This window comes from Ipomoea triloba, chromosome 13 (assembly GCF_003576645.1).
Source record: "Ipomoea triloba cultivar NCNSP0323 chromosome 13, ASM357664v1".
Taxonomy (NCBI): Eukaryota; Viridiplantae; Streptophyta; class Magnoliopsida; order Solanales; family Convolvulaceae; genus Ipomoea; species Ipomoea triloba.
The window spans coordinates 30,047,118-30,072,957 of NC_044928.1; the positions used below are offsets into that span (position 1 = coordinate 30,047,118).

General features: G+C 34.6%; 3 protein-coding genes across 6 annotated transcripts; 2 read left to right on the forward strand and 1 right to left on the reverse strand.

The window, feature by feature from the left end:
- The first annotated feature begins 3,019 nt into the window (after positions 1-3,019).
- Positions 3,020-11,544, forward strand: LOC116000980. 4 transcript variants are annotated; one of them, XM_031240862.1, is made up of 9 exons: positions 3,020-3,202; positions 6,395-6,583; positions 7,605-7,674; positions 7,929-8,185; positions 8,365-8,481; positions 8,686-8,737; positions 10,468-10,905; positions 11,003-11,088; positions 11,173-11,544. In XM_031240862.1, the coding sequence occupies exons 2-7, from the start codon at positions 6,494-6,496 to the stop codon at positions 10,872-10,874; spliced, it is 993 nt and encodes a 330-aa protein (XP_031096722.1). In that variant the 5' UTR covers positions 3,020-3,202; positions 6,395-6,493; the 3' UTR covers positions 10,875-10,905; positions 11,003-11,088; positions 11,173-11,544. The 4 variants fall into 4 exon arrangements, with proteins under 4 accessions (XP_031096722.1, XP_031096723.1, XP_031096720.1 ...); XM_031240863.1 differs by having other exon boundaries at positions 11,177-11,544; XM_031240860.1 differs by having other exon boundaries at positions 10,468-11,088.
- Positions 11,545-12,587: 1,043 nt separating this feature from the next.
- On the reverse strand, positions 12,588-14,122 carry LOC116001661 (UDP-glucosyltransferase 29-like). Its single transcript, XM_031241561.1, has one exon. It carries the CDS (start codon positions 14,058-14,060, stop codon positions 12,729-12,731), a length of 1,332 nt encoding a protein of 443 aa, XP_031097421.1. The 5' UTR covers positions 14,061-14,122; the 3' UTR covers positions 12,588-12,728.
- A 4,499-nt stretch (positions 14,123-18,621) lies between these two features.
- LOC116002595 (cellulose synthase-like protein G1) lies at positions 18,622-23,257 on the forward strand. Its single transcript, XM_031242760.1, has 8 exons — positions 18,622-19,269; positions 20,093-20,179; positions 20,323-20,454; positions 20,867-21,079; positions 21,290-21,389; positions 21,483-21,661; positions 22,026-22,376; positions 22,478-23,257. The coding sequence occupies exons 1-8, from the start codon at positions 18,655-18,657 to the stop codon at positions 22,943-22,945; spliced, it is 2,145 nt and encodes a 714-aa protein (XP_031098620.1). The 5' UTR covers positions 18,622-18,654; the 3' UTR covers positions 22,946-23,257.
- Positions 23,258-25,840: the final 2,583 nt, after the last annotated feature.

Below are 25,840 nucleotides of genomic sequence, written 5' to 3' on the forward strand. Positions count from 1 at the left end.
AGAAAGCATAGAGCATAGAATTTTAAAACTCAAAAATTAAAAATAGGACAAATGAATGGATCAAAAGAAAGAATGGATGAATGTTGACTCCCCCCTCCATGGAAGTTTACTGGTCTATATGGATATGTGATTCATGGGCTCTCTCTTGAAGCATTTATCTACTCTCAGTTTGTTACTATGGGTATTAATGGGTGATTTCAATGATCTGCGGAGTGCGAATGAAAAGTGAGGGTGTTATCCCCATTCTCAGTGGTTGTGTAATGACTTCAATGAAACGATGGAGAGTAGCGGCTTAGGAGATTTGGAATTTGACAGTGACCGAGTTACTTGAAAGAGGGGCAAAGGTTCAGTTAACTAGGTTTGGGAGAAGCTCGATCGGATCCTCATCTCAGATTCCTGGGTTGATTTATTTGGTGAAGCCAAGGCCACCTCATTTGACGCCCCATGGAGTGACCATCTGCCACTAGTAGTCTGGCCATATCCATCGCGAAGAACCAGAACTATAAAGAAGTTCAAGTTTGAGAATATTTGGCTCTGTGAAAGTCAGTGTAGAAAAATAGTGTGCAAAATCTAGAATTTTATTATTGTATTACCTTTAATTAACATATTGGATGTGTGCACCTGTGAACTATGGAACTAGGGTAGGTATATCACTCGGAACTTTCAACCCCAAATTAATGATTACATGCTCCATATGAAGTCAAAGTGCCCAACTTTTATGGTATAAGAGAGGTGACACCAACTCCAAATTTTTCCATAATGCAACCCGCAAAAAGGAAGAGAAATAACCAGGTAGACAAACTCAATAACTTTGTTGGTGGTTGGGTGTGTAAAGGGCAAGGACTATCATAATGAATTCTTGACTATTTCGCAAATCTCTTATCTCTTATTTTCATCGTTTGGTAACATGGTCGTTTTTCTGGATTGCTTCACCCCTAGTGTAACATAGCAACAACATATGAATCTTACCAAAGTTATTACATTGGAAGAGCCCAAAGTAGCAATATTCAGCATGCATACAGACAAAGCCCTCCGGACCAAATGGATTCAATCCAAGTTTTTATCAATCTTTCTCAAATATATCTAGGATATGAGATTGCTAAATTGTGCAATATGTTTCTATCTTCTTGCAGCTGCCCTTGGGTTGAATGTCACTAATATTGTCTTAATTCCATAAAAGGCTAAATCATAAATTATGGAGGATTTGAGACCTATTGCACTTTGTAATGCTAATCTATTTACAAAATCTTGACAAAATTTGTAGCTAACAGGATGAGATCCTTATTGCCTATTGGATGACCTTATATATGAGCACCAAACTGCATTTGTCCTGGGAAGATCCATTTATGATAATGTCCTAGTTGCTTTTGAGGTTGACCATTTCCTTAAAAATAAAGAGTCAAGGTAAAGAGGGATATGTGACTTATAAGATGGACATGAGCAAGGCTTATGATCGAGTATATCGGATGTTTGTAAAGAGAATTATGATTGAACTAGGTTTCAATCCTCACTAGGTGAATTTGATTATGGAGTGCATCACCACAATGGATTACTTTATTCTGAAAGATAGAGGTGAAGTTAGACACATTACTCCTCATAGGGGCCTACGTTAAAGAAACTCTTCATTACCATATCTTTTCGTTTTTGTGGTTGAAGGTCTTAGCAGATTAATCACCAAGGTAGTGAGAGGTCTACATTTTTGAATCAAATTGTGAGCTTGTAAACTTTGTTTAGAATATGAGATACATGGTTCACTAACCTTTTAACATGACATACCTTAACATTTGTCGTTAACTTACTCAAAGCTAAACAAAATCCATAATAACTTTCTCAACATAAGAAAAATATGAAGTTTTACTATTAATACCCTACAAGACATTCAAGCAATTTATTTATAGGATGATGTTGATTCAACCATGATGTTTCTAAATTGGTTAATTTAGTTTGTTTTGTTTTTGACTTAACTGTTAAGAGATAAACGAGACTTGCATGCTATGTGTTTGATAAATTATTCTAATGGGATTAAGCTGTTGCGAGAGTGGAGTTTGACCTCCATGGGCTATCCACCGACTATGAGAATAACATTGGTATATTAGAATTCCACTTCATGTGTAGTATATTCTCCCATATGTGGATCTTCATATTGCATCAAGGTAATGGGTGCCATAGTCCTAGTCCATCATTTTTCAATCTTTTTTATTGACCATTTTGTAATTCGTTTATTGCTACAATATGGTCTTGGCATATTCAACACATGTTCATACTATCCACTTGCTTAATTGTCGATTTAGCTCAAGTATACTCGAGTGATAGTGCAACTTGTGCTTAACTTCTCATTACTCAGTTTCCTTATTGCCTTCATATAGAAGGACATCCAATTGTGGGACTTTTATCTACAATAGTTCACCAAAATGAAAATATCAATTCCAAACTTTTTTATTTGAAAAAGGCTATCATGACAATTCTACAATAACCTTTTTATTATAGGTTAAAAAAGACACGTGTATAACGAACTCAATCAAAAGAGTGTTGGTAAGAATAAGACTCATGACCTATGAAAATCATGCTTCGCCCACTTGACTACCCATTTCGAATACGAGGTGATAATGACGATTTTATTATTTTGTTTTTTGAATGGCTAGGGAACCCGCAACCACTACTCCATGGTGTGCCCGAGGTAAACCTGGCATTATAATTTTTTTTTTAAAATACAACTAGCCCTATTACATTGTAGTATCTGTTCATACATACTTTCTTAACCTGTTGAAACACAACGAATTAGTATCACCTCCATTAGTTGATAAAATGACCACAATAAGATAAATTATATTAAATTATTTATAACTAATCGACTCAAATCAATAAAGTCAATTTATCCTTTTAGGCTAAAAGCAAGAAAGCCAATATGCGTTGCGTTTCTTTCTTTGACATTAATGACAATAATTTTTTTATAGTTTTTAATATTTATACGTTTCACAACTTGTTGGAAATGGTCAAATTGACATTTTAGTTTTTAAAAAAGCCCAAATGAAAGGGAAAACAAACCCTAATACTGTGCTCAAAATCTTCCCTTGGACTTCGCTAACGTCTACAGCTTATAAATCTTGCTGAAATAGTGGTATTGGATCCAAAGTTCTGTAGATGATGGCTGCACTTTCGTCAAGATTCTAAAGAAGAAGCTTTGAAGCTGCTCCTTATGGAGGTATGAAATCTTACCAATATACATGCTTATATACATCAATATTGTTCTACTTTTTGCAGAATTGACTTGATTTTTGGCGTTTCTAAATTGATCGATCTGATTTTGGGGTCTCTCAGTCTATGGAATTGTTTTATGTTTCTTTATTCAATTGTTCAAGCCTTTAAATGTATACCACAAGCATTTCAATTTTCAAGCTTTATTTGAGTTTTTATTTTCAATTTTTAAATTTTAGATTTGGGGATAATTGTGCTGTGGATTCTAAACAGCTACACACTTTAATTATCCCATCATCCATATTATTTTTCAAGCTCTAATTGTATTTACCTTAGTTTTTTGTTTTGTTTTGTTTTTTGAGTACCTTAGTAGGGGAGACTTTTGTACTCTTACCATGTGGGAATCTGTGGACAAATTCAAACTATTGATCGAGTACATCTCACGTATGAAAATAAACAAAACTTCATAATATTTATGAAAATGACTCCACTTATTTTTTACTTGATTTTTCCTTCGTCAAAATATTTCTTAAAATGACTTCACTCATTTTTTTACTTGATTTTTCATCCGTCAGATCTTGTAGATTAATGGTTTGAATTTATCCACAAGTTCTCACATGGAGAGTTGTTCTCATAATTAGGATTCTCTCTCTATATATCTATATTATAGAGATGTCTCACCCGAGGTGGCCAACCGTTGAAATAAATGAGTTACCTAGTTTATTATATAGAGAAAGAGAAAAGCAATAGTAGATCTATTTCTCATTTCTAAGATCTTGCATTAGGCTTCATTACCTTCTTAGTAATCTCTCATTTTCTTGACCTTCATCTTAGTTCTATTTGGAAATATTGATGAAATTAATAGGTTTAATTTGGGAAACTAAGGGCCATTTACTTTAGGAAACTATTATTTGTTTTTTTTTTTAATTTTTTTTAGTTTTCATTATCTTGTTTTCTATTTAGAAAACTTGTTTACTAACGCCTATTTTTTCAAATTTGCTTGTTTTTAGACTAACGTTATAAAATTAACACAAGTTTAATTTTGAGTGATTTTTAGATCTTATATTTAAAATATTTTTGGATATGTTTGATTTAGATGGAATAAATATAATTTTTATTTTTAAGTTTAATATATGTATGATTTTTTACATTTGATATCAGGGTAGCATAACTAAAAACATACCCGAACCAATAGCCTACTAAGGGTGCGTTTGGAATGCAAGAAAATGACTTCTAGAAAATGTTTTATGAAAAATGATTATTTTCCAGAAAAAAGTTTCATTTTTAGTGTTTGGTTGCATTATGGAAAACTGTCTTTGTGTGTTTGGTTCATTTTTTGGAAAATGTATAAAATAATGATATATATTTTTAAAAGTGAAAAAAAAAAACGAAGAAGCCGGCAGACTGGTTTTTGGCTATGCCGGATCCCATAGATGTGGCCATTTTGGCCAAAACATAGTTGAAGCCATTCCCGGGAAAAAATCCGGAAGTTGTTTTTCGGAAAAATGACCTCATTTTCCTTGGTCATGCCTTCCCAAACAAAGGAAACTCGGAAAATGATTTCCTGAAATTATTTTTTGGGTTTCCAAACACACCCTTAAATTTATCTAAAATTTAGTTTAGATAATATTAATATTTTTTGAACTAATATTTAAAATATTTTTGGATATATTTATTTGAATGACTTGCACACACACACACACACATATATATATATATATATGTATGTATGTATGTATGTATATATATATTACTTTGAAGGCTAATATATGTGAAATTTCAATATACAATATTCGGATTAAACTTGTATTACGATATAACATGACTAAAAATATCCGAATCAATAATCTATCGAGTTCAATCAAAATCTAAACTCAATGTAGAGTTCAATTTTTAATTTTGATAATGTGAATAATGTCTAACTTGGGTAAGCAAATAAGTTATGCTTATATAAGTAAATGCGAGTAGAAAATATAGAAACAGTGAAAAGTAAAAGAATATGATAATGATAAATGTCTGTAATGGATAAATGCCAATCATTTTGTGCTCAAATGACATTTAGTGACTCCCTCATATGGGAGGTCATAAGGTTGAGCCTCAGTAGAGACGGTATTGATTCTTTGTGCTTCAACATGTTGCGAAAGTATAGATGAACAAATACTATAATGTAATAAAATCAGTTGTATTAAAAAAAAAGTAATGGATAAATTGGTTATAGTGATATATAGTCAAATAAATGATATTTTATTTTCCATTTAGAAAACAATTTTTAAAAGTTCTCCAGTTTTCTAAAAAATTGAAAAATGTTTTTAGTTTTCAAAATGGAAAATTGTGCTAGTAAACATGTTTTATGTTTTCTATTTCTCCAATTCTCTAGTTTTCCAGAGTCTCCAATTTTCCAGAAAACTAGAGAAATTCTCCAGTTAGTAAACGGACCCTAAAATTTGTTACATGGTTGCAAAAGATTTGCTCTAAAAAAATCTTTGCATGGTGATAGATTTTCCATCCCTAGTTGATGTTTGGTTCATGGGAATAAGTCAAGAATGGAATAACATTTATGAGAATAGACCTAATTCATAGTTTGGATCCATTTTGAAGGGGCCTTGTATTAACTTTTCCCTAGTTCTTAGATAATGGTGGGTGGGTCGTGAGTGGGTGAGTTAACATATACTCACTCAGTCAACCCACCCACGGCCACCACTACCCATCCTTGCCACCACCTCCCTATTCCACCACCACATGTATCTACTCATATTTTCACATCACCACCATTACTCCTACTACCCATCTACTCACCACTAAAATTGTGTTCATCATTATCTTCTCTTAGTTTACCCACCATTATCTATTAATTCTATTCTACATCTACTTATCCTAGCATTTGGTACCCTATGTTTGTTTTGCCAAACTTTACTAAATAAATTCATAAACCCCCAAATTTTAAAAATGGGATCTAGTTCCTTGAACTTTTGAATAGTTAGTAAAATCCTTATTATTTTTACAGTTAAATTAGTGCCTGAACTTTATTACCTAATGGTTGTTTTTTGGGATTATAGTCTTCCAAATGTATGATTGACATCTTGATGTTGTGACTTAACTGGGGATCATAATTTGTGGAATTATTTTGTGCAATCTTACCTTTGGTGGTATATATTTGATGCCTTTCATGGTTAACGTAGTTTTTTTGTTTTCTTTGTAGGTTGTGAGTACAAGTGCAAAATCCATACATAATTGCAATGTTTGTATGAGTCCTTGATTCTGGTTTGACACAGATCAGATATAGATTGTTGCTACCATTATGGACTTTCATCTACCTTTTAAAGTTGGTCAATCTGCAGAAGCACAATCTTTCTTGTTGGGATTTCGTTGTGCATGGTTTCGATGCAAGGTAAGGGTTGCAAAGTGACAAACATTTTATGTGACAACAAGCTTAATATATTTTAACTTCAATGTTAGGAATTATTTATGTCTCAAATGTAGAATCAGTAACTTAAAGCCTGACAAAATTTGAAAAGTGATCATGGAAAGATTTATATTCTGTCATAGTTTCCACCAATTATTATATTATTATTAATTTAATTCTTGTCCCATGCGCTTGACTAAATATCCTTTTATGATGATTTGATTTTGTACTTTGGAGTTTCATGAAGTACAATTATTGGGAATACATGTTTGATATGTATCTATATGATATAAAAATGTCTGAGGTTTTGAGGTTCTTGTCTTTCTTCTTCTTTTGAAAAACTCCACAAATTCACAGGTTAAACAAGTAATAAAGAGATTAGTCTTTATTTATTGAAATTAGAGAAAATAACAAGAAAATTTGTAGATCTGCCTCTTAGCTTTCCAAGGATGCGTAAATTGCATTATTGAACTTGCAGGCTGTGAATTATGTTCAAAATACTCAGCAAATGGCATTCTGAGAACCTGAGTTTTCTCTAACAGACTTCACTCTTGGTGGTCATTTTCACTAGGTTTCCTTAAGAATTGGGCTGAGTTTCTTCACAAAAGTTGTATGCTGTTAACAACTTTTTCAATGCCACTTGAATCATCTCAACTGGATCTTTCTACATTGAGATATGCTTGATTGCTTGAAATATTGAGTGGTTTGGAACTTGAAAACTTTTGCACTTTTTCTTACCTTCCCAATCAATTACCTGCAATTTCAAAATCAAACGAAATACCCATTCTCAAGCCATTATTAAATCATACAAAAGCCTCTAGTAAACACACACATTTGTTGAGGACTAATATAAGCATAAATACAAGGATGCAACACTTCTCTAGGATCTGGCTTTTGTTGTTTTTGTTGCATTGGTGACTAAAATAAGCATAATATAAGGACTCAACACTTCTCTAGGATCTTTCTTTGTTATTTTTGTTGCATTTATTTATTTATTTTGTCTCAGATAAAGGAGATAAAGAAGAAGGGTGGATATTGGCATGCCTTGCTGGAGTATTTTGATTATCCAGATGAAAGTAAGTTAAAATTTCTAACTAGTTCACACTCATATAAGTAAATGGAATCTTCCTCACACATTTTTTTTAATCAATGAAACATTCTTTCTACATGGAATATGTTGCCAGAGATCACGGGCATGGGAATATTGATTCTTTCAAGTTGTACTGGAATTCTGAAATCTTTCTGGTTTTAAACTTTCAAGAACCTCTCAGGGACAATATATGGAGACCATCATAATATTTATCTTCTTTTATAATATTTTGTTTGGCAGAGTTAAAATGGATGAAACTGTATCAAAAGCATTATCATCGTGTTGGAAAGTCAAAGGGAACTCAAAGGCAATTGATGTTGCGGCCTTGCTATCCACCAATTTGCAATGAAAGTGAAATATCTAATGTGAATTTAGTGCCGGAAGTGAAAGTAATTGTTCGTGGCATATGGAAGGTGGGAGATTTGGTGGATTGGTGGAGTAGTGACTGTTACTGGTCCGGAAAACTGACTGAAATACTTGACAATGATAACGCCATGGTAATTTCATTTCTTTAGTTTACGCATTTTGTGTTGTATATTAAGCTGGCAAATGCAAGCATTTGGTTCTATCAATGCATCATGTTAGTCTGCTTAAAACAGTAAAAGTGGTGGAGTAACCTGGCCGCCCGATGTTAATTAACAGCACATCTGATGACTTGGCCTTTTTTATCTTCTAGATTGAGCTGACTCCACATCCCATTGGCGAAGGTGGATCTTATGAAGTGTGTATCAAAGATCTACGCCCATCTTTAGATTGGTCTCCAGAACTTGGTTGGACTCTTCCTACTTCCCTGGTTAGTTCTCATTCACTTCATATTTAAGGAAAGGAAAACCTGTTCTTGATGCCTTTTTTTTTTTTTTTTTTTTTCTCTCTCTTGGCACTGTGCATGTCTATTCATATGATTGTGATATTTCATTGCACCTAGATACCGTGTCTCCCATCTTCGAAATGGTTATTGACATCCAGCTAATAAAGTTCTGTTTTATGATCCCTATAGGATGGTGAGAATGGCCATTCATGTGCTCGGCTTATCCAACCTGTCAGTAGAGGTATGATTTGAGTAAAAATAAATCACTTATAGGGTCTGTTTGGAAGCCTGGAAAATGATTTCCGGAAGTCATTTTTTGGATTTTCCAATGTTTGGGTACTTAAGTAAAATGAAAAAGGAAAATATTCATTCTGGCAGGTCCAATTTGACGGAAAATGTCTTCCTAATTTTTTTAGTCGTAAGATATTTTTCGGATTCTTTATTTTTCATTTCTCTTCCTTTTTTTTTTTTTTTACCACCATCACCACTACCACACCACCATTACTGCTGCCACCACCACCACCAGCGGTACCAACACCAACACCACCATCTCCACCATTACCACAACACCACCACACCACACCACCACCACCACCACATAGTATTATTATTATAACAAATAATATGTTCATTTTTAGGAAAATGAATCAAAAAGAAAAAAATGCAATTTCTTAACTTTCAGCCAAACAGAAAAAGCTAGGGCATGTTTACTAACTGGAAATTTTCTCCAGTTTTCTGAAAATTTGGAAAATTAGAAAACAGAAAACAGAAAACATGTTTACTAGCACAGTTTTCCATTTTGAAAACAGGAAATAATTTTCTAGTTTTCTAGAAAACTGAAACACTATTAAAAACTGTTTTCTAAATGGAAAACAGAATCAACTATCATTTATTAGACTATATGTCACTATAACTACATTCTCACGATTATCTACTTACATAAGTGTTCATTACTATGATTACATCATTATCATCGTCTATCTTTTCTACTTGTATTACTTATTTAAACATAACTTATTTGCTTATGCTTAAAATTATACATCATTCACATTATCAAAATTTAAAAATGAAATCTATACTAGATTTTATATTTTGATTGAACTCAATTGGTTATTCGTTCGGATATTTTTAATTATGTTATATCGGATATAAGTTTGGTCCCGATATGGGATATCGAAATTTCACATATATTACTATATCAGAGTTCAAAATAAAAAGTTATATAATATATATTATATACATGTTATTCAAATAAATATATCCAAACATATTTTAAATATTAGCTCAAAAAATATTAATATTATCCAAAGTAAATTTTTATGTGAACTTAATAGGTTATTTGTTCGGATATATTTTTATTTATTGTTAATTTTATAACGTTAATCTAAAAAAAATAAATTTGAAAAAATAAGTGTCAGTAAACAAGTTTTCTAAACGAAAACAGAGAATGAAAAACAGAGAAATGAAAACTGAAAATTTGAAAAACAGAAAACAGTTTTCTGTTAGTAAACAGGCCCCTAGTTTTCTGATTCAGCCAAACACCATAAAATTAAAATATTTTTCGGAAAGTGAATCATTTTTTGGAAATCATTTTCCAGAAAATATATTCCAAGTTTCCAAACGGACCCTTAATTTAGTTGTTTTTTTTTTAAAAACAATTTAGTTGTTTGATTAAAGCAAAATTGCAAATACTTGTGTGGTATGAGGAAATGAAAGCATGGTTAGAGGCATAATGGCATATAAAGGATGCCCCAAGAACAATAATGAAACAAATAATTCACTTCTGCAAGTACTATTGATTATATACCAATTGCATAGCCTAATTCTATATAGTTCAAGCAGAGTGATACAAACAGTTCATTTCTGTCAATTGCTGTTTTGCTATTACCAGATGCTTAACAACGCCTTGCTTTGTTTCCGATTTTCTATAGAGTTATTTTGTGATTGAAGTTAAATTTTTTTTTTTTATAGATCTTGGTGCCACACTTGATGAACACACAATGCATGGATCAGAAAGAGAAGTGAGAAGCACATCAGCGTCGAATACACATGTGGTTTTTGAGGATTCTGGTAACAGAGAAAGTAGTGTTTCTGTTTCTGTTTGTGATTCTGGTATGGATGCTGCTACTGAAGTTGCTGGACTAGCTGCTGAAGACCTGTATTACATCGAGTGTCCGTTGAATAGGTTCAGAACTAGTGGAGGGACCTTGCTAAATTCCTCCCGGTCTGACACACTGGAAGCTGCTATTATGGATTTGGAGGAAATGAGAAACAAGATTAGGTGGATTAGGCGAATTTTGGATTCTGGAAATCCTCTACCAAATTCTCAGTCCTCGTGGAAGTTTGTGGAACACCGTGGATCATCTACTCAGAAATGACAGTTTCTGAAAACTTGGAACTTTTTCTTATGTATGGCCCTTAAGAATCACAGTGCATTTTGAACCAATGCAAGTAATGCCATGACATTGCATTTAGAAACCAATGAAAGTTTTGCTATTTTGTTCAGGGCGCCACTGCCATTTTTGTGTATCCATCCAAGGGAATATTGGGATTTTTGTTTAACATCTCCACCTAAATACCCGACATGTACAGGTACGCTTTTCATATCCCTAAATGCTTCCCTTCATTGTTTCCAGTTAAGCTTTTGTGGTTTGAAACTAAATCCTCTTTGTGCAGTAAGGCAACTAATCACATTGGAGGGTTCTATTTGCTCGCAACAGTTGGCGAGAAAACGCTACTCGAATGCTTGCTGACAACGAGGATTACTGAGTCCATACTATGCTCGTCAGCCTTGTCTTGGTTCCAAATTAGCCTCATAAACCTTGAGGTAAATTGCTTATTTTTTTGTATATTGTAATGACAAATTGACACTTGATCACAGTAAATCTTAGATTGTAATTTAAGCTAGATGAAGTGCTTTAATGTACTGTCTCTGTTAGTAGTTTTTAGTGCCGGAGTTGCCGTGTTTAATTGGCGATTGAATGTCTGTTAGAAGCATAAATCATAACTTTCTTGAGTTGGAGACTTGGAGTTGCCGTGTTTAACTTTTGATTGGGTGCAGCCATTATCTGCTGAGTTTTTTTTTTTTTTTTTTTTTTAGTACTACTGACACTGTTACAATGTAGTATCTGTTTATAACTATTTTCTCAACCTACTGAAGCACAAAGAGTCAATATCGCTTCCACTCAGGTTCGAATCCACCTCCTTCCATGCAATCGGCCGACTGGGTGCCATTAGACTACAAGTTCTTGGCGAGCAGGCCTTAACTTTAGTTGATTGGGGATATACCCCGAACATATACAGTGCCCAGACCTGCAGGGTTTAGGGCCGAACTGATCCCCGACCTCCAGGTTTTCCCGACCTGTTCAGGTTGTCCCGGCCTCCTAACCATAGTCGCGCGGTCCCGACCCAGTCCCGATATAGACCAGGGATCGTAGGATACGTGTACGGCTACGGCCCGGGATCAGAGGGTGACAGTGCATGGCCCCCACATGTGCGGCATGCCGGTAGCCCGGAACTCGCCCCCTCGTCTCCCTATAAATACCCGCATTTATTGTAGAGAGAGAGACTTTTGGACAAGGCTCCATTCTAAGACCAGAACACCGATCTCACTCCCATCCCGGGCTTCTCAATACCTTAAACATCGGTTTACTATAGGGCTGTACAAGGGTAGTATTTGCTATATCATTAGTAATTCACGAATCACACAGGAGAGTTAACTGCACTAGAGAGATCATGTGCGTGCAAGATCATGTGCAATGAGTTTCACCGAGATAATGTTCACAATAATTGAACCCTTGATCTTTAAGTACGAGAGTCATGCTACATTCACTTGACTACCTTTTCGGGGCTTTTGTATTTAACTAACTTCAGTAACTTGTATGTTTAGATGCAACTGTCATAATAGCATGTTTTGTTGACTTATCTGCTAGTGGAGATAGACCTTGCACGCTAACAACTCCAAACTAATATAAATTTAATTAATTAGAGCATTACATGAATTCTTATGAAAGAGTCTTTCAAATTTTTCTCTCTGATGTGGTGGATATTTTGTGTGTGAGATTAAAAGTTGAGTAAAAAATAAAAGTAAGTTATTAAATAATAATGACAATATCCCCATAAAGAGGATATAAATTTATTAAATATAAAATTGATTAGAACATACCAGTTTAACCCACCATTTCATCGTGTAATTCATCAATTCCTATTGTGCATGCAAGAATTTTGCATCATTAATTCTTTCTACAAAGTTGAAGCAACTTATCAACTGCTTCATCAATCATCTTCTCACCACTCAATCTCATCTTCACACTCAATTCTCTAGCCTTTTGCTTCATTTCCTCCCCACTTTTCTCCATAGCCACTTTTCTTAGAGCTTTAGCCACCTCCTCCCTCTTTATCTCCCCATTCTCCCCCTTCAGCGCCTCCACTCCCACGCCAATCTCCTCCACCAGCCTAGCATTCCCGGGCTGATCAAGATGCAATGGTAGGGCTATAATTGGAACCCCAAATGTCAAGCTCTCGAGAAGACTGTTCCATCCGCAATGACTCAAGAACCCGCAGATTTTCCTATCTGCCAGAATCTTGGCCTGGGGAACCCATCCTTTCACTACTATCCCTCTCCCTTTTACCCTTTCGAGGTAGCCTTCGGGCACGGCTTCCTCCACGGCCGTGTCCACCCCGGCCGGGAACTTCACCACCCATATGAAGTTCACCTCGCTTATCTCTAACCCAAAAGCTATCTCCTCCATGTCTGTACTCGACATGGAGTATTCACTCCCAAACGAGGCCAGTACACACGAGGACTCGCCTTTGTCGTGTAACCACTGCACTATATCTGCATGGTCTTCCTCGTCGGTGGTCGGCCGGATAAGCGGGCCGATCGCCATGACTTCTTTCTTGGTCAAATGAGAGAGATAGTCAACGTACTTCCCCTCCATCTCTCTACAACTATTGATAAACATGATTTTGTGGGATTGTTCAATGGATTTGAATCCTAAGCTTCCCAAGTCTACCCCTGTAGGGTTTTTTTTGGCCATGGATATGAACTTTCTTATCTCATGATCATGGTAATAAATCTCCGGGAACGGGAACTTAGACCCGCGGGCGCGGTCTACGCGGTTGTGCGCCAAGCTAGACATCGCCACCGCGCCGGCGGTGGAGAGATGGACGGCGGGGATGTTGAGAGAAGCCGCCCAGGGCTGGAACCCATCGTAGATGAGCAAGTCGGGATTTACGGAGGAAACGACGTCGTAGAACGTTGACTCCGTGTTTTGGAACGCTTCTTGGAGCGCGTCGGCGAAGCGCGGCGGCAGGGCGGTGGTGGTGTGGTGGTGGGGCGGGAGGTCCGGCGTGGAGGGCAGGCGGAGCTCCACCAGATGGATGGAGGGGGAGAGATTGAGTTTTGCGATGGATTGAAGAATGATGGGAGAAGAACAGAAGTGGACGTTGAAGTTTCTTGAAGATAGGATCTTGGCTAGCTCCAAAAATGGCGTGAAATGGCCTTGTGCTAGCCATGGGAACATCAAAACATTGCAACTACTACTAGGTTTCTCTTTCCCCATGGATCAAACCTTAAACTCCTCTCTCTCTCTTTCTTGGTTGATTGGTTTCTTTGACTAGTTTTATAATATGGGTGCTGGGGAATCTGTAAAAGAAAATAGAAAAAGTTGCACAATTCATCTCTGACTTATATGGTAATTGTAGAATTCGTCTGTGCTGGTCATTCTCATTTTTTGTCTTTTAAGTTATTATTGGTGTTACACTTTTTATCATTTTATTAACTTTTCGTTCCTAATCTACACTAAAATTATAAATTTCGTCCTAATTTTTTGTTAGTAAAAGAACGGAAAGTGAATATAACCATCTGAGCACAAGGTCATGTGATCGAGCCTTAGTGAAGGCGTTGTTGACTATTTGTGCTTCAATAGGTTGAAAAGTATAAATGAACAGATAGTACAATGTAATAGAGTCAGTACTATTAAAAAAAAAGTGAATATAACTAATATAATTATCCTATAATTTAGGGATAGAAGTGTGATTTTCTCAAGAAAATATTATGTACTCGATACGTGCTTAGTCGTGCTCAAAATTATTGCAAGTAATTAATGCATAGTTGCATACTATATAACACCCAACAACCAATAAAAATCGTTCGCCATGTTTCTTGAATTGGCTCCAATCGCATCTTCAATTCCCACATTAAAATCTACAATTATTGATATTTTTTCCCAGGAAAAGACAAGTATTTAGTGTTTTAGGTCATCACGGAAAAGAAATTTCTCTCTTCACAATGGTCACAGTATTCTTACAACCTAATAATAACAATAATAAATTTACACGTAGAGTCTGAATGAGATAGAGTGAGTTTCTTTCAATTTAATTAAATATCTCAAGTTTGAGCTTTGAAAATGCAGCTACCTCATAAGAGAGTATTTTGTCATCATTTGAAGTACTTAATGTACCTAACTAAAGAAACCTATGATGTATTCAAAAAAAATTACAAAACTAATCATCAATTAAAAGAAACATAAAAACTATACAAATGCTATTAAAAATGTTGCATACAAATATATACAAAGACATTGCATTGGACACTCCGTCTATTATGTGTAGTGGGTTTGCAATTACACTTCGTAATTAACGAGTATGTTTGGCAATATGGGATAAGGAATTTTTATGGTATTGATGGGTATTAGTGTGAATTTTACTTAATATAATCATATATTGTATCAGGCATTATTAGTAATTATTTTTAATAATACTTTATATAATTATATACAGAGTATTATTGTATTGTATTATTCAAAACTATTTCAATAATATTCGATACAATCATATAACAAGTATGATCGACACTGTAAAATTATTATTATTATTATTATTATTATTATTATTATTATAATAGAAGTTGTACTCAACTAATTAATAAGGGAATAATTCGCTTTAAAAATGTGGTTGAGTGGGTAGGGCATATCTCTCATACCTAGAAAATCACAACGAATTTAATTTCCGTTAACACTATTTTAGCTGAGCCCGTCACACATGATATTCTTATTATGATTTATTTTTATTTTATTGTGTGGCTTTATGAACTATTACATATGCACATCTTAGGTCGACGTGGCAAATTTCTCTCCAAACACATAAATAAATAACTTAATGTAAATATCTTATCCTTATTTTTCTTCCATTTTTAATGATCCAAAATGTCATTGGGCAACAAAAAGTCAACTGTATTAATTTATTGCAAGAATCCGATGTGATGGGTATACGGTGTGGTGGTGGAGGAAGATTATTTTATTAAACAAAACAATGAATTGGTGATTTGAATTGTTTATTTACATCCCATCAATATATGAGGATTAATAATCAAATAATTATATATTAGATTAACGTATAATAAGATCAATTAATTTATGAACAATTCATCAATATAAAGACTTATGATATTTGATGATACATAGTACATATAATGTTTGATTGTAAAAATCTAGTGGTATTTCTAGATGTAGTTTTTAATTAATAATTTAGTCACATTTTATAATTAATTTTGATCATAGTTCTAACTTTAGTACTTTGTTATTCACCAATTTCTTCTCGTTTTTTAAAATAATGTGGTGGTTAAAATATAAATGGCTAGCTATCTTATTGACTATGAAATCGTTAAAGTTAACATTTACTAATCACTGATTTTAGTATATCAGGTAATCATATTCAAATAATAGCCCTTAAAGCAATCCACATTAGAAAGACCCGAACTTATTATTACATTTAAGTATGAGAATCATGCTCCACTTAATTACCCGTGAAAAATGATTATCTTGCAACAATATAATTATTATAATTGTTTCAAAAAACACGGTAAATATATGACAAAGCAAAGCATTTTAAAGTTTGAACAATGGAGGTATCTTATTATTGTAATTTGTAAGTATCCTAGGACGGTTCTCTCTAAAATTAATTAATTAAGCAACGATGAAATGATGGTGATATGATTCTAGTTCTCGGAGGATCTGTATTTTGGCCCAAATGCCAGGAAATCATAAACTCAAACATTTGATGCCAAGTTACAAATCCTTTATTTTATTTTATTATATTTAATCTTCGGAGATCAGACCATTAAACGCATGTTGTAGGAAAATAACTCACCTGAAAAATCACGCACCTTAAACTTTAAGTTCATTCACCTTAAGTTTCAACACTGACCCTCTTCAAACATACAACCACACACTCTTTTTGAACAAAAAAAATTACGAACTTAAAGCAACCGCACAACTGCACGAGAAACAAATTACTGCAGAGTATTTTTTTTGGAAAAACATTCCCATTAATTACTGCGTAATTAACTACGATATAATTTGCTTCTAAAATTTGGGTCTATAATTTTTTAGGCCCATGGCCACTGCTAGGGCCGGTCCTATTGGATATAATATCATACTATATAGATAAAACGGCACGTACATATTGTGTATAGTCAAAATATTTTCATGTGTTTGGTTCGTTAAAATGTGAATTCACTTAGACCAGGACTTGTTTAAAAAAATATAAAATAATACCTTATCAATAATTAAAAATTTTAGGTGTGCATGCGATAATATATATACTTCAATAGTTTGAAAGTTATTTGAAAAGGTAAAACTTTGGTAAAGTAAAGTGTAATAAATTATTAAAATTAAGAAGAATAATAATTTGTTGTTGTTGTAAAAGTAAAGTTTGTCCGGAGTTGATTATGTACGTTGTTTAAATCTTTATTTATGGATTTACATTTATCGTTTTGACCTTATTTTTATATTATACTCCGTATATATATATTGCTATTACAAAACATAGAAAAAATATCAAATAATGTCTCAAGCTTTATATGAAATAACAATTAGATTTTTAAATTTTTAAAAGTTATAATTAAACATATTAACTTGTCATTTTTGTACATCTTGACTTAATAATCAGTTATCAATCGGTAAAATGAGAGTTTTGGTGATCGGTTATTTGCGAAATTTTCGTCGGTCGCATTTTCCAAAAGAAGAAGAATGCGACTGACCGATCACCTTCTTCACTAAAGATTGTTGCTCCACATTTGACAATACAAGAGAAAAGTGTGCTCACTATTTTTAGAAAATGTTGTGTACCTCAAAGAGTAAAACTATCGTCACATATATTAATTTTATTGATAGAAGAAAAGAGAATGAATAAAAACTTTAGTTACTCTATTTTTTTAGATCAATAATTATAAGATGTTACTTTAAGTAAAAATGACTATGCCAATACCTTGTGGTCTAGTGGCAGTCGCTTGCACAGCCTCAGTCGAGGCAACTGTTGACATTCCAGAAAGAGTTCTACTATTTTTTCATGTGTGCCTCATTACAAGTATCTACATCAAGATTTTGAGTGTGAGAGTAAAAGTTGAGAATAGATAATATGGAGTTAATACCCAATTTGGTCCCTCGATTATTAAGATTTCACCACTTTAGTCCTCGGCTTCTAAACTTAATTACTTAATTTCATCTCCAACTATGCAATTTTTACCAAAATAGTCCCTCGACTATATATTATGATTTCACCACTTTTATCATCGACTACAAAGTTGCTCAATTTAGTCCTTAACTATGCAATTTTTACCTAAAATGACCCTTCGACTATTATAATTTCACTACTTTGATCCTAGACTCTCCAGAAAGGTCTCCAAATCCACAATAAATAACTTACATTTTAGGTTAACATTTGCATAGTTGATGACTAAATTGAGCAACTTTGGTAGTCAAGGACAAATGTGGTGAAATCCTAATAGTCGATGAATCATTAGTTTAGGTAAAAATTGCATAGTTAGGGATTAAATTGAGCAATGATAGTCGATGACCAAAGTGATGAAATCTTAATAGTCGATGTACCATTTTAGGTAAAAATTGCATGGTTAGGAACTAAATAAAGTTACTTTGATAGTTGATGATTAAAGTGGTAAAATCTTAATAGTCGAACGACCAAATTGGGTATTAATGAGTAAACATAATATTTTCCTCAGTAGAAATTAATTAGTTCCTAAATAGAAAAATCCAAACATCACCCATTCACCCTGTCTATTTAAAGAGAAATTTGCTCTTCTTCTTCAATTCCTCCAAGTGCTTAAGAGCCCAAGAAGAAAGCAAAACTCAAACCGCCATGGCCGCCGTCGCCGCCGCCCCTTCCCTCCTCCATACATGCACAGTCCAACAACCCCGAGCTATCCTCAGCAGAATCCACACATGTTTCCACTTCACCGCCATTCTCGCTCTCCTCTACTACAGATTCTCCACCTTATTTTCCCACGGCGCCGTCCCGCGCCTCTCATGGACGCTCGTCACAGTCGCCGAGCTCATCTTCACCTCAATCTGGGTCTTCACGCAGGCGTTCCGGTGGCGCCCCGTGGCGCGGTCCGTCCGGCCGGAAAATCTCCCCGCCCGGAGCGAGGATTTGCCCGGAGTGGACGTGTTCATATGCACGGCGGACCCGGGTAAGGAGCCCGTGGTGGAGGTGATGAACACGGTTTTGTCCGCCTTGGCCCTCGATTACCCGCCGGAAAAACTGGCGGTTTACCTCTCCGACGACGGCGGCGCCGCCGCGACGTTGTGCGCTGTGAAGGAGGCGCGTGGGTTTGCTAGGCATTGGCTGCCGTTTTTGCGGCGGTTTGCGATCAAGACGATGTCGCCGGAGGCTTATTTCTCGTCTCTTGGGGATGAGGAACGGTTTCTCCGGGTGGGGGACGATGAATTCATGGCAGAGGAATTGAAAGTCAAGGTTAGTTAATTACCAGAAATTAACACTTTTTGTACATTAATTATGTACAAAGTGGGCTTTGAGTTTGTTGTTCTTGAGTTTCATTAGAGTTATTAGGGTAAGTAGGTAAGAGACAATTGAGATACAAAAAGTGATGAAAACTTAATGCCCTGTTTGAAAATTAAGGTTAGTAAATTATCAGAATGAAAATAACACTTTTCGTCCGTTAATTATATACGAAGTGGATTTTGTTGTTCTTGAGTTTCATTGGAGTTATTAGGGTAACAGATAATTGAGATACAAAAAGTAACGAAAACTTAAAGACGGGTGGAGAAGGTGACCAAATCCATATATCTTTTATTAGTAACAAATATTTTATTTTTGGTTATTATTACATTTCTCATATTTATAACCCAGCCTAATCTATCTAAAGGATAAGAATCTGTAACTCTTGTAAGGCTATCTCACACAAGTATGACCTAAAAACGGGTAACACCTGTGTGAGACCATCTCACAGGTCTCAAGATACAGGTCAAATCTTTGATCAATGGGTCAAATCTTTAATTAATGATGACCAATTAAAACTCCTAAAACGATTTCACATAAGTTTTTACCAAATTTTAATGGCTTCTTATTATGTTACCCCTAGTCCCTACTAACAGTGAGAAGAGTTTGGCATTTTGTGAATATGGTTGAAAAAGAATGAAAATAAATAAATTCTTTTAATTACTTCATTTTATTGTTTTTTTTGCATGCATGATGGTATTATAATAAGAAGCACCGAAGTCTTCCCGACAATTTAATTAATAATATATTTATATTGTTTATGTTGCTGTCTTTGCAGTCAGAATATGATGTGTTCAAGAGAAACGTGGAGAAAGCAGTAAGCGTCGATAGCTCAGTCAAAAACGACCGCCCTCCCTATGTTGAAGTATGTACATACTGTTTTATATTTCATCAGAATGTGACACTGACAACAAATAAAACCATACTATATTTCGTGATAGCTAAGGTTTGATGGTGCCTAGTATTTTTCAACTCATAATTGTCATCAATTTCGATTTTTTCGATTAGGTCATTCATGATAATACCAAGAACCAGGAGGGTGAAGACGAAGAAAACAAGATGCCTCTTCTTGTGTATGTCTCCCGTGAAAGACGACCTTTGCGCCCTCACCGATTCAAGGCCGGGGCACTAAATGCTCTTGTACGTAACATGTAACTATTTTATCAAACAGGGCCTAAGTCTTTTTTGAAGCGACTTTTAGGTCCTTGAGGTAGGACTAGAAAAGTCACTTTTTAGTCCTGTTTAGTAAATAATCAGCCTATCAGCCAATTTTGGCTTATTTGATCTCTATTAGTTGTTTGGTTAATAAGCTTTTTGTAACTCTAAAATACTAAAATTCAAAAGGCTACTCAAAGCAGCCTTTTCAATTAGCTTTTTGAGAAAAAAAATTATACCAAGCAGCTATCAACTAACAGCTAATCTATCAAACAACTTTTTACAATCAGCTAATGTTATTAACAAATCATACCTTTTAACCCAAATAGCCAACCCAATCAGCCAACAGCCATGTATCCTCTATAAGTAATTAATAAATTATTGTGTTTTGTTACAGCTTAGGGTTTCTGGGTTAATGAGCAATGCTCCATACATGGTGGTGTTGGATTGTGACATGTACTGCAATGATTCTTCTTCTGCAAAGCAAGCAATGTGCTTTCATCTTGATCCCAACATTTCCACAGATCTTTCTTATGTACAGTACCCTCAAATCTTCTATAATGTCAGCAAAAACGACATATATGATGGTCAAGCTAGATCTGCTTACACGGTATGTATGTATATATGCTCATTCTCTTTTCGATCATGGTTGAAAATCATTAATTTTTGTTTACTATTTCGACCATTCAAAAAAGTGAATGACAAAACCTGAGCTCAAACTATTGTTGTATGACCTATAAAGTTTTGGTTTAATTAATTTAACCGTGGTTATATAGAGGTTTTTAATTTTAATATTCCCATTTCCAATATTTTTTTGCAGACTAAGTACCAAGGTATGGATGGTATACGAGGCACAATTTGTGCAGGGACTGGATATTACTTGAACAAAAAGGCCTTATTTTCTCGTCCTAATCAAGAGGGTATAGTACATGTTAATCAATCAATGAAATACCAACTCTCTCTTTTTTTTTTTTTTTTGGTGAATTTATTTTTTTAAATTTTTTTATTTGCAGACGAATTCCTCCACGAGGCAGAAAAACATTTTGGTTGTTCTAGCATGTTTATTGACTCCCTCAAACGTTTGAACGACAAAAATTATGACAAAAGGGACATTCTTTCTGATTCAACTATAGAAGAAGCCAAAACTGTTGCTTCTTGCACCTATGAAGAAAACACAGCATGGGGTAGTCAGGTAAAACTATAATCTATAGATTTTTTACGTGTTGATTGATACTGATATCGATTGTTCTAGATACACTTATGCATGTTATTTTTGTATTGGTATTATTATCCATGTATCGTTACTATGGTTAATAAGTAGCTTTGAGGGGACAATCACAGTTAAATTAGTCAGACAGTTAGTTTGCAGGAACCTTATGGTTTCAAGTTCAACCCCGAGTTGGAATTATCTATTGCCCTTATTGGTTTGAATTGGTCAGTTATACGTAATATATGTTGATTTACCTTTTTCTGACTAAGTGAGTTTCACTACCCAGAGTGCACTTTCGAGTAGTAGTTACGAATTTTCTCGTAAATCGAAGTTGCTTTGATGACAGATTGGGTACTCTTATGAATGTCTCTTGGAGAGCTCATTCACATCCTATCTTCTGCACTGCAAGGGGTGGAGATCAGTCTATCTTTACCCTAAACGGCCATGCTTTCTAGGGTGCACCACCATTGATATGAAGGATGCTTTGGTTCAGCTCATGAAATGGGCTTCTGGATTAGTTCAAGTTGGTTTCTCAAAGTACAATCCTCTTGTGTATGGCATCTCCAATAACATGCCTATTCTTCAAGTCCTATGCTATAGTTACTTCATGTTTTCTCATCTTCTCTCCATTCCCACCCTATTGTATGGCATAGTTCCACAGCTTTGCTTTCTCACAGGCACTCCCTTATTTCCAAAGGTATGTATGTATAATAATGACTTAAAATAAGATACTCGTGGCTGTTTGTTAAGACCAGTTACGTTGGCTCTGATACCATGTTAACTTGTGTACTTGGTCAGGTATCGAGCGTATGGTTTGCTCCTTTTGCAATTGTGTTCGTATCATCCCTTCTCCAACACGTGCATGAGGTCTTCTCGACTGGGGGCTCAATCAAGACATTGTGGAATGAGCAGAGGATTTGGCTGATAAGGAGTGTGACAGCATGCCTATTCGGGTGCTTAGACGCGCTGCTAAAGCAGGTGGGAGTAGCTAAAGCGAATTTCAGGCTGACAAACAAAGCCATCGATAAAGACAAGTTAAGGAAGTACGAGATGGGGAAGTTTGATTTCCAAGGAGCCAAAATGTTCATGGTACCTTTAACATTCTTGGTGGTACTAAACCTTGTGAGTTTTGTGTTTGGAATGAAGAGGATGATTGGTGAAGGGAATTATGGGGAGATGTTTGGGCAATGCTTCCTTTCTAGCTATGGTTTGGCTCTTAGTTTGCCCATTCTTGAAGGCTTGATAAAGAAAGACAAACAAAAGTAACTCTTTTTTGGGGTCTTGTCCCATACCCTATATAATGAAAATCATCATATGTTGAAGAGATAATGACAAAATTGTATTGTTAGAGACAATAAACCTGGTTTTTGTTCAAGTTTTAGCTCTTAGATACCTCAATCTATAGGCATTAGAATTTTGGGCCTATGGATAATGTTTAAAAGATGTTGGGCTGCAGAAGCACTTCTATATCTAGGCCCAACTACCCAATATCTCAAGATGTTTAAAAGTGTACAATTAATATATATGTGTGTGTATATAATATTATATTATAAGAAATTTGCATTTTATGTCTCTCAATTATACTGTTATTATTTTTCGTTATTCAATTGCTTGCAAAGTGATTTTTTCATCCTTCAATTATATTACATGTGAAGTACTGGTTTTTAACCCAACCCTAACAAAACTCATAGATGAAAAATTCAAACTACTTCGCAAACAGTTGAATGATAAAAAGTAGTGACGAGTATAATTGAAGAAAGAAAAATGTCATTTTTTAAATATTATATTATATCAGGAAAATCTAAAATGCCAATTGACATTAGTATTGATTGTACACAGTAGCATCATGTCGTTCATATATAATTGTATCTGATATGATTGAAAATCATCATATACTTATAGTATACTCAATAATATCGTATACGATTTGTACCGATGTCCATCAGTACGTATTAGACTTTCTCTATTATATTATATTATATATTATTAGGTGTTGAGAAAATGAGATCAAGAACAAATTAAAGATAGAAAATGAAAGAACAATACATGATTTATATGGTTTGGCCGTGTTTCTACTATACGTATATGGGAGCGAAACAGTTGGTCGTAGCATAAAACCACATACAAATACCCGGAGTATTCCGGGGTTATCGAACCACAGGGAAGTGGGGTATCAAACACTAGTTACTAATTATATTCGCAAGAAGCTATTCCTACGTTAACAATGGATGGTTATCTATGAATATGCAAACGAGATAATTAAAACAAGGGAAACGGGTTTTTGTATTCAAAGAGGTAAAAGCGGGATTTTTGGGAGTTGAAGTGTTTAATCACCTAGTGCCAATCTAAAGTGAAATAATTATTTGGGTTAAACAAGTGTGGAGAATTGCCATCTAAAAGGGAAAGGTTGCTCTCGTAACTCAAACCCAAAATACGGTAATTGGAATACTCACTCTCGTGGGCTATTCACAATTGGAATACTCACTCTCGTGAGCTATTCACAATATATCCCTTAACCGAATTGTCCTCTCTCGAGGTACAATAGTCAAGTGCAATTGCGGGTGCTCTTTGATTCATAGACAAATCTAGCAAGGGTACAAGCAATCATATGCATCTAATTACAAGTATCAATAACATAAATCACAATTGCAACACAAGCAATAAACCCAAATAGATATTTCATTAAAACAAAATAAGAACTAGGCACATAGGTTCATAAACACTTTTATACCCAAAAATCCCAAAAGAAAGTTTAGCCTAACATGGCTAAAATAGATCCAACAAATATTCAATAAAGTTCAAAATAGAAAAGAGAAAGGAAGATATTCTCCCAAATGATGCCTCCAAGCTCTTTTCTTTGATCTCCTTTTCAAAAGTTGTGATGATTTCTTCTTTGGCTTTTGGAGATGATGAAGCTTCTTTTCCTTGTTCTTTTTCCTCTTTTTCTGACAAGAACCAGCANGTCATACCACAAAGCCAACAAGATCCATTCCCAAGCCAACATTCGAGCACCAAAATTATTAGTTAGTGACCAACCCAATGTGTGCACCTACTTAGTTAGGTTTATGCAGAATTTGGCATTGAGAAAAACATTCCATAAGCTTGCCTTTTACACTCCTCCTAATACAGACCTAAAAAATGCATGCAAAGATCAAGTAGGTCTTTATTGAGCTTGTAACGGGGCTAAAGGTTAAGGGCTAACAAAGAAGGGATATGGAAGATACACAAAACGGAGAGAAGTTCACAATTATTCACATTTGAAGCTAGAAGAGTTTGATGAAAACCAGGAGTATAATGTAAGACGAAATGAAGCAATACTAAGGAATAGTGGGGGTCAAATACAAACTTTACACGGAAAATAAAATTAACAACTACAGCTATAATTTTCAGAATTTTTTTTTTTTGATTTTTTTTTTGATTTTTTTTTGATTTTTTTTTGATTTTTTTTGATTTTTTTTTATAAAAACAAATTAACAAAATACATTACAAAAGATGAAGAGGCCCCCCCACACTTGAACTTTTTAAAGATAAAATTACTTTCAAGATAAAAGCTCCAAAAATTCTCTTCTACAAGCATATCAAAGAATAAAAGTTACATTCTCTCAAGGGTGAAAGGAGATGTTTTTGGTCAAGGGCTAAGGGTTTAATAATGAGGGTTTAACAAGAAAAACAATTCACAAAGAGGGGTTTAAGTGCTTAGCACTTAATAAACAAATAAAAAGGCACAACGGGGACACGAGGGATAATAAAAACACATGGGGTGAAAAGGTTTAAAAAGGCTAGGGGTAAACAAAAATGGCCTAAATCATTTCTAAGCATGCAAAGATTAGACTACACTTAAGGAGTATGGAGGCAAGTTCTAGAACATCAACCAACACCGGAGTTCCACATAATCTTTCACTAGCACAACACTAACCACTGGATTGAAAATTAGTTCATTTTATTATGTGGCTAACAAGAATATTGACAAGGGAATGAAACAAGTTCAACCAACACATTCCACAAACCCACAAGAGAGTAATAATAACTATGCCGACAAGTGATTCAAGCAAAAATTTGAGTCATCCAAGCAACGTCATCAAAAACAAAAGAAAGCTAAAACAATACGAAAAAGAAATAAAATAAAATGAAACAGTCTAGACCCTCCCCCACACTTAAATT